Source organism: Apaloderma vittatum, unplaced genomic scaffold (genome assembly GCF_000703405.1).
Source record: "Apaloderma vittatum isolate BGI_N311 unplaced genomic scaffold, ASM70340v1 scaffold22949, whole genome shotgun sequence".
NCBI lineage: Eukaryota > Metazoa > Chordata > Aves > Trogoniformes > Trogonidae > Apaloderma > Apaloderma vittatum.
In genome coordinates this window covers 3,984-11,135 of record NW_009736132.1, presented here as the reverse complement: position 1 = coordinate 11,135, position 7,152 = coordinate 3,984, and the positions used below count along the sequence as shown (strand labels likewise).

General features: G+C 37.5%; 1 protein-coding gene across 1 annotated transcript; it reads right to left on the bottom strand.

Moving 5' to 3' along the window:
* Positions 1–240: 240 nt before the first annotated feature.
* On the bottom strand, positions 241–5,945 carry ZCRB1 (zinc finger CCHC-type and RNA binding motif 1). Its single transcript, XM_009876863.1, has 6 exons — positions 5,861–5,945; positions 5,673–5,701; positions 2,291–2,402; positions 2,098–2,205; positions 435–544; positions 241–336 (listed from the first exon to the last, which is right to left on the bottom strand). Exons 1-6 carry the CDS (start codon positions 5,942–5,944, stop codon positions 249–251), a joined length of 531 nt encoding a protein of 176 aa, XP_009875165.1. The 5' UTR covers position 5,945; the 3' UTR covers positions 241–248.
* Between the last annotated feature and the right edge of the window lie 1,207 nt (positions 5,946–7,152).

Genomic DNA, 7,152 nt, shown 5'->3' with positions numbered 1-7,152 from the left:
TCCTACACTGCTCTCCAGCAGGTCAGTCTCCTGATACAGCGATGGTGAATCAAAAAAACCCACAAAACCCAGAAATAAGCGAACATATGAAGAAACCAACTCTAGTCATTGACTTCTGCCAGGCAAGAGCGTCCCGAGTGCTACAGAGCCGACAAACCTATGGGTTTATCTCAGACCTTCTGAAAAACAGGTAAATAAAGGAAGCAGAACTGCATCTAAACAACAATAAATAATAAATATGCAATGCTTCAATTTTGTACCTGGAAAGCTATGGCTTGGCTGAGGCTATCTAGAGCAGGGTCTTCTCCTTCCTCTTCACTTTCTTCTTCCTCCTCACTTCATTGTGCAGAGAGAAAGAAAAATATATGTATCTTTATTTTAAGTGTTCAAGACGACAAAGCTTTCTAAAAGAAGTAACATGTAAATATACATACATTTCTTCCGGCTCAACTATTTTTTTTCTCTTCTTCTTCTCTTTTTTTTTGGGTGGTTCCCGCTCTCCTAACATATTTTTAGGACAAGCATAACTTAAGTGTCCGGCTTCCTTGGAGAAGAAGAAATATCACTTAACAGAAACCATTACAAACAACTCTATGTTAAAACATATCATGAGGAAAGTTAATGTAAGACAGTTTACAGGGGGAAAAAATGGAAGCAATTAGTAAGATAAATGGAAAGCTAAATTAGCACACAGAAGACAAACTCTTCTCTATAAGCTTGCCATGGAAACGAAGAGGTTGGTGGTGATATGCAAATTAAGAACAAGCTATGAGCAAAGTATTTTCTTTGGCTGCTGCAATAGCTGAACACACTACAGCACGGTTTACATTCAAGATAAGATACAAACCTCAGCATTAACAATTTAAGAAACAGGACCAAGTCAACATTTTTGCTCTAAAAAGTGTTATAAATATAAACCAAGTTTGTATTGACACTAAATATTACTCAAATCTCAATTTCCTATGTTATTGCATTCAGGAAAATTGAGAACTTGCCAAAAACTTAAAGCACACTTCTGTATAAAACCAGTTATTTCCAGTATTTATTTTACTGCCAACTGTATCATGAACTTTCAAAAACACAGCAAAGGCAGGTATCTTGAAACAAAGATTAGGAGCTTTTCCTTCTCAAACAACATCATACTGATACTCAGATCTGCTGCTCCTCAGCATGCTAAGCAGTAATTATACATCCATATTCTCCCCTATCCCCAAGATCCCTCTAAAAAAAAGACAAAAGGGGTACTATCATTCTTGAAAATGGCACAACTGTTATGCAAGTTCATAGTAGCAACAGAAAAAAAAAATTAACAGCATGGGCAGAATTAACAATAGCCAAACTGAAGAAACAAGCTAAGATTCATAGAATCATAGAATGGCCTAGGCTGGAGGGCACCTTAGAGATGATTTAATCCAACCTCCCTGTCATGGGCAGGGACGCCTCTCAACTAGATCAGGCAACACATTCTGTGCTGGTTTTGGCTGGAACAGAATTTTCTTCACAGTAGCTGCTATCAGGGGCTGCGTTTGGGATTTGTGCTGGAAACAGCGTTGATAACACACAGATGTTTTCATTATTGCTGGGCAGTGCTTACACAGAGTCAAGGCCGTTTCTGCTCCCACTCCACAAGTGAGCAGGCTGGGGCTGCACAAGAAGCTGGGAGGGAACACAGCTGGGACGGCTGACCCCAACTGACCACAGGGATATCCCAGACCATGTGGAGTCACTTTCAGCACTAACACAAAGGGTTGGCTGGGGGCCGTTGCTTGGGGTCGGGCAGGGCAGCAATTGGTTGTTGATAAGCACTTGTTTTCATTTGCATTGTTTGTCTTTCTTGGGTTTTATTTCTCTTTTGTTATTTCCCTGTTCATTACAATGTTGTTATTATTATTACTATTACTATTATCATAATATTTCAATTTTTAAAACTGTTCTTAACTCACACATTTTCTTACTTTCACCTTTCCAGTTGTCTTCCCCCCACACTGCTGCAGGGGGAACGAGCAAGCAGCTGTGTGGTGCTTACTTACCGGCTGGAGTTAAACCACGAGAGAGTCAAAAGATGGAATATACTAGATCATTTTTGGTTTTACTCACCCCACATTCGTAACACTTAGACTTATCAAAGTAGTTACGCCTGCGAATGAATTCTGCTGCTCTTCCATTATCAATGGCAATACTTGCTTTTATTACTCTTCCAAACAACTGCAGCAAATTAAGGGAAAAAAAAGTAAGTAAATATTTTGGGACTGTAAACCCAATCCTGCCATAACAACGTTCCAGAATTTACCTGCTTGTTATTAAGTGCCCGAGAACAGTTTTGTGCAGATTCTTTATCCAAAAACAAAATAAAGGCAACTCCTTTGCTCTTCCTGGTGTCTTTGTCTTTCATAATAGTAACTCTGAAAACATATAACCACATTGTTGATATACTAGAGTTACTTCAGACACACTTTTTCCTTTAACGATCTCAGTGGGATCTTAGCTTTGTTACATATCAAAAAGGGGGAAAAAAGCACTTCTAAAAGCATTTCTTTCTAAGAATAGAAAGACTCATTAAACAGAAATTCAAAGGAGTAGCTAACCTGGCCATGTGCTAACAGGCAGAGTGGCAATTATTTGAAAAAAAAAAAAAAAGGTATGAGGGGTCTTTCTGAGTCCAGTATTATTCTTTATTCCCTTGTATGACTTGAAGAACAAACTCTTTAAATTTGCAGACAACCTAACTGGAGGGAATTACACATATCAGAGGCAAAATTAAAACTCAGGAGTAGTCTTGACTATTGCTGTCACTGCCAAAAAACACAGCTCACTGCATCAAAACTGAGAAATTGTGTTCGTGTAGGACTAACGAGCTAAACAGGTTCATGATAGGAAACAATAAGCATATGCAATATTGTTCTACAAATATCTCTAAGTGGAATCTGAGTAGTTCATAGATGCATGTGTTATTTTACATAACAAAAAAAAAGTTAAGTCTTCAGTCTTACATTGGAATCAACAGCTCCAGTAGCACATGAAGAAATTCAAGAAAGATGTAGTCTCAGTAAAAAAAACCAGACAAAGTAAAAGAAAGACAAGAGGTGAAGGGAGAGGCGGGAGGAACCCAAACAAACTCAAATCTTTAACATCAGTTGTTGTATTTAGCCCTAAAATTCCCCAAACAAACAATGGGCAAAGAGGATGCCAGTCTGCATGGCCATAAAAATAAAAGTACATGTGAAAAACTAGGGAATAAACTACTCCCTGCATCCACCATAGGCAGAACAAGGTTCAGCCATCAGACAAGCAAAAACTGTATGAAGTAACGGTACACTTTATTTTTTTTAAAAAAACCAACCAACACAACAAAACGAAACACAATAGAAAGCCAAACAAGCCTCACTTCAATGCAGAATGCCAACCAGAGAACTGGTGTAAGTAATAGATGACCTACATAGTAAAAAGCACATAAAACAAAAGGTCAGTAAAGAAAGCTCAATTTTCCCCAAAATGCATGCACAGAAAGATAGAGCTTAGAACAAGTTTTGTGCCTGAACCTTTTGGACAAGGCTGTGTCCAGTTGAATACACTGAGCTGAAATGTCAATAAAACTGACTTTAAAAAATTCTATTAATTCTTCTGCCAACTTACTCTCCAAGAGTTCCAAGGGAACCCTATATGACTGTCAGGCTTCTAATTGGGATACTAAATGTACCAGTTAATAATACAAGCAGAAAAAGAAACAAGTGTGACAAATCTTTAAAAAGACAGCAACTTCTTGGAGCCCTAGAAAGTCGGATTCTCACTGAACAAACTGGGCTCAAATCATAATAGTCAGAAAATACTGAGGCAAGAAATGCTCTACAGGATAAAAGTCTGCTTGATTTTGCTGAGGCAAGACACGCTTCAAAAAAAACCCGCTCTACTAAAGCTTATTTAATTAAGTTAAAGCTAACCTAGTTGGCACTGGAAAGCTTTCTGCAAAATGTTTTTAAAGTCCTTGACCAAAGACTCTACAGAAATCAAATTAAAAGGATTTTTCTTGGGAATGACTGACTAATTACAAATAGGAAAAGTGATCCTTGTTAGCATCAGTTTCATAGTGAAATGGAGATATCATAGAATCCCACAGTATCTGCACTGTTTATAGTAAGGTCAACTCATGAAAGGGCAAAGAGAAAACAAGTTTTGCCAGATACTAAAAAACAAAATAAATCTTGACACATGGCATTCTATGACTCTGCATTTGGTTTAACTGCTGGCAGTGACTAGACAAAATGTCAGGAAAAATTAGGAATCAGTAAGTGGGTTTTTTTGCAAAACAATATATAGGCAGGGGAAAACAGTTACTGCACAGACAAAATTGCAAGTTCTAAATTAGCTACTTTTGCTCAAGATGCAGTGCAAGATTTTTTCAGCATAGGCATCTGAAAATACCATTTCTATTTTCCATGACGGTAAAAAAGCCCAAGCAAATTAACCACTAGAAACTATTAAAAAAGAGAAAATGCTGCAATGACACCTTGAAAATAAACAATGCATCATGCAGCCAATACTTCATGCAATCCTAATCCTCCTGCCAAATAAATTCAAAAGCCAAGACAGTAGGAGATCCCTACAGCAAACACACGGAGTATACGAATGTTGTTACCAGATGACAGCAAAGAGGTTGGAAGTGTCAAATCTATGGAGAAAGAGCTTCTCAATGGATAAACACCAGCATTACTACAACTTTTGCTCAGGATTTTTCTACATTGGTAGTTCAGCAATCAACTAAACCAGGTCAGACACCTCACTCTGGAAACAATAGAGACTGCAGGTGTTCAGCACTGAGCCCTACATAAGGGCTTTCCTCTCAGCCTGTTTAAAAAATGTATTTTTCTAAAGTTATAGTTTGGCTTCCCCTGCTATTTGTCATCTGTAACACACTCCCAAGACTTCAAAAACTTTGAATTTAGTTTTGTATCTCACAGACACAGCAGCTACTAGAAGTTAGAGTAGATATTTGCTGGTGTAGGTTTAAAAAGCAAAGCCTTGAGTCTCATTATTCTGACCAGTTAAAAAAAAAATAGAAAAACAAACAGCAAGTTCCTTACTGTGGCATTTATTTCTATGATTTGAACCAAGAGGCAGGTATTCACAGGTATCGTTCATGAATAACTCACATATTAAAAGTGGTTAGTACGCAGCCTTACATCTAAATTTAAATACAATACTACACAGTCACAATAACAAGTCCCTCTAGAACGACAAATAGAGGAATAGTGCACTGCAATGGTGAGAACTGTTTGTGGGAATTGGAACATCTAGTTCACAAAAGCAGAAGCTCCCACTTTTACACTTATCCATTTGGGTCCCAGAATGTTCAGGGGAAGGGGAACAACGCTTATGGAAGAATATTGTTTCAACTACTTCAGAGAAAAGACCACTTCAATATAACAACATCCACTTGCTCTTAAGAAGTTAGTAAAATCTGTCTCCAACACAAATATTCTTACATTATGCCTGTGACTGCAAGAATTTCCAGTTGTTAAATTAAATTTATATTTTATTAAAAATTAACAGGACCTCAATACCGTTCCATGTTCATATTTCAATTATAAAAAGCACCAGACTTTCAAGTGAAGCAAAGACATTAAATATTTAAAAATGAAAGCTATAAAAATAGCAGGCCATATCAGGTCACTTACTTGACAACTTTCCCATACTTCGAAAATATCTGAAATATAAAACAAAATTAAAAGATTTAGTAATAAACAATTGAATTTCATTACTAATAAATTTATCAAGATAAACTTTTCTAAGATATATATCAGTATTGTATTTAGACTCAAAACTGCTGTCAATTGTCTGAACAGTGCAGCTCTTAAAAACTTACCCTGTACAGATCGTTGTTTGTCAAAGCAAAGGGTAAATTAGACACGTACACTGTGCTTTTGCTTGGTGCCAACCCACCACTCATTTTTCTGATGAAAGAAGAAGGAGAGAAGGCTTAACCTGTATTCATCAGAGAAATCAATTAAAAAACAGTTGCAAGACTGTAAGTTGTTTTTTAAACCTAGCTCAGACAGTCATGATAAACTGGTAGGAAAGCAGAGCTTTCACTTCTCTTTCATCATTTTACATGAAATTAATGTTTGCCTTCATGTGCTACAGAAGACACACACTCCTTTCTCCTTGCCTAGATTCAAAGCATAATTTTGCTGTATGTGAGTCAATTTGTAAGTCACGAAAAAAACAGGCAAGTCAGTGTACTTATAGGAAAGCCCTGCTGATTTGTGCAGTAAAAAAAGGTTTACGTCCAGAAAGAAACAAATAGTGTTTATTAAACAGCATGGTCAGTATGTGAAATTATTGACCTTTAAGAACCTGCACGATCTAATCCTTTATATAAGTTTTAGTTCAGCTGCATTCAACATAAAATAAACCACAAATGGTCAAGGAGGAGGGGGGGAAAGCTTCTTTAAAGCAGAGTTCTAATTATTGGGAACGGGTGGGAAGATACTGTATTGACTTTAAAACATATCTAGGTACCTTAAGCAGCATTGCTTGTTGTATCTATTGCTCAGGAACACTGCTCTGGAGGTGCAAGTGCCCAGAGCTGATCACAGGACGGCATCTCTCCTAGAGGCACTCTCTTTGCTGAAGCAGCTCCACACTGGCAGTAATCAGGGAAATATCAAAACCCCTTTCAAATCCAAACTCTTAAGCTCTTGAAACTAAGCATATCTGAAAACAATGAATCAATTCAAAAACACTGTTATAACTGCATGCGCGTCACCTAATACTGGGTGAGGAGTAACTGAACTAACTTGAAAAAGAACAGCCAATGTTTTTAACTTGTGTTTGGACATTTCCCAAAATTTTAAATTGTGCCAAAGTCTGCGCAAAACACTTCTTCCCTTTGATCCATTCTGTAGCAACAGCTTGGTCACAAGATGAGCGAGTAAAATTTAAGGTCAGAGTAAAGCACAGTCCTTGTGGGAGGGCACACCAAACAGTCTGCTTACTACCTCCTTATCCAGCTTCCTGCAGCCTCCTTCCTGCTTCTTGGCACCTCTATTGGATTCCTAACTGAGGATCAAGCCACTTTTTCAGCATGACCAACTCGGTTTAAAAACACAGACAAAAGCATAGAAAGATAAAAGAAATATCAACATCCGTCGTTGT

Coding starts and splice junctions, on each gene's coding strand:
- ZCRB1 (XM_009876863.1), bottom strand. CDS start 5,944: ATGAGTGGTGGGTTGGCACCAAGCAAAAGCACAGTGTACGTGTCTAAT. Junction 2,403..5,672: donor AAGTATGGGAAAGTTGTCAA/GTAAGTGACCTG, acceptor ATATGTTTTCAG/AGTTACTATTATGAAAGACA. Junction 2,206..2,290: donor GGGCACTTAATAACAAGCAG/GTAAATTCTGGA, acceptor AATTTGCTGCAG/TTGTTTGGAAGAGTAATAAA.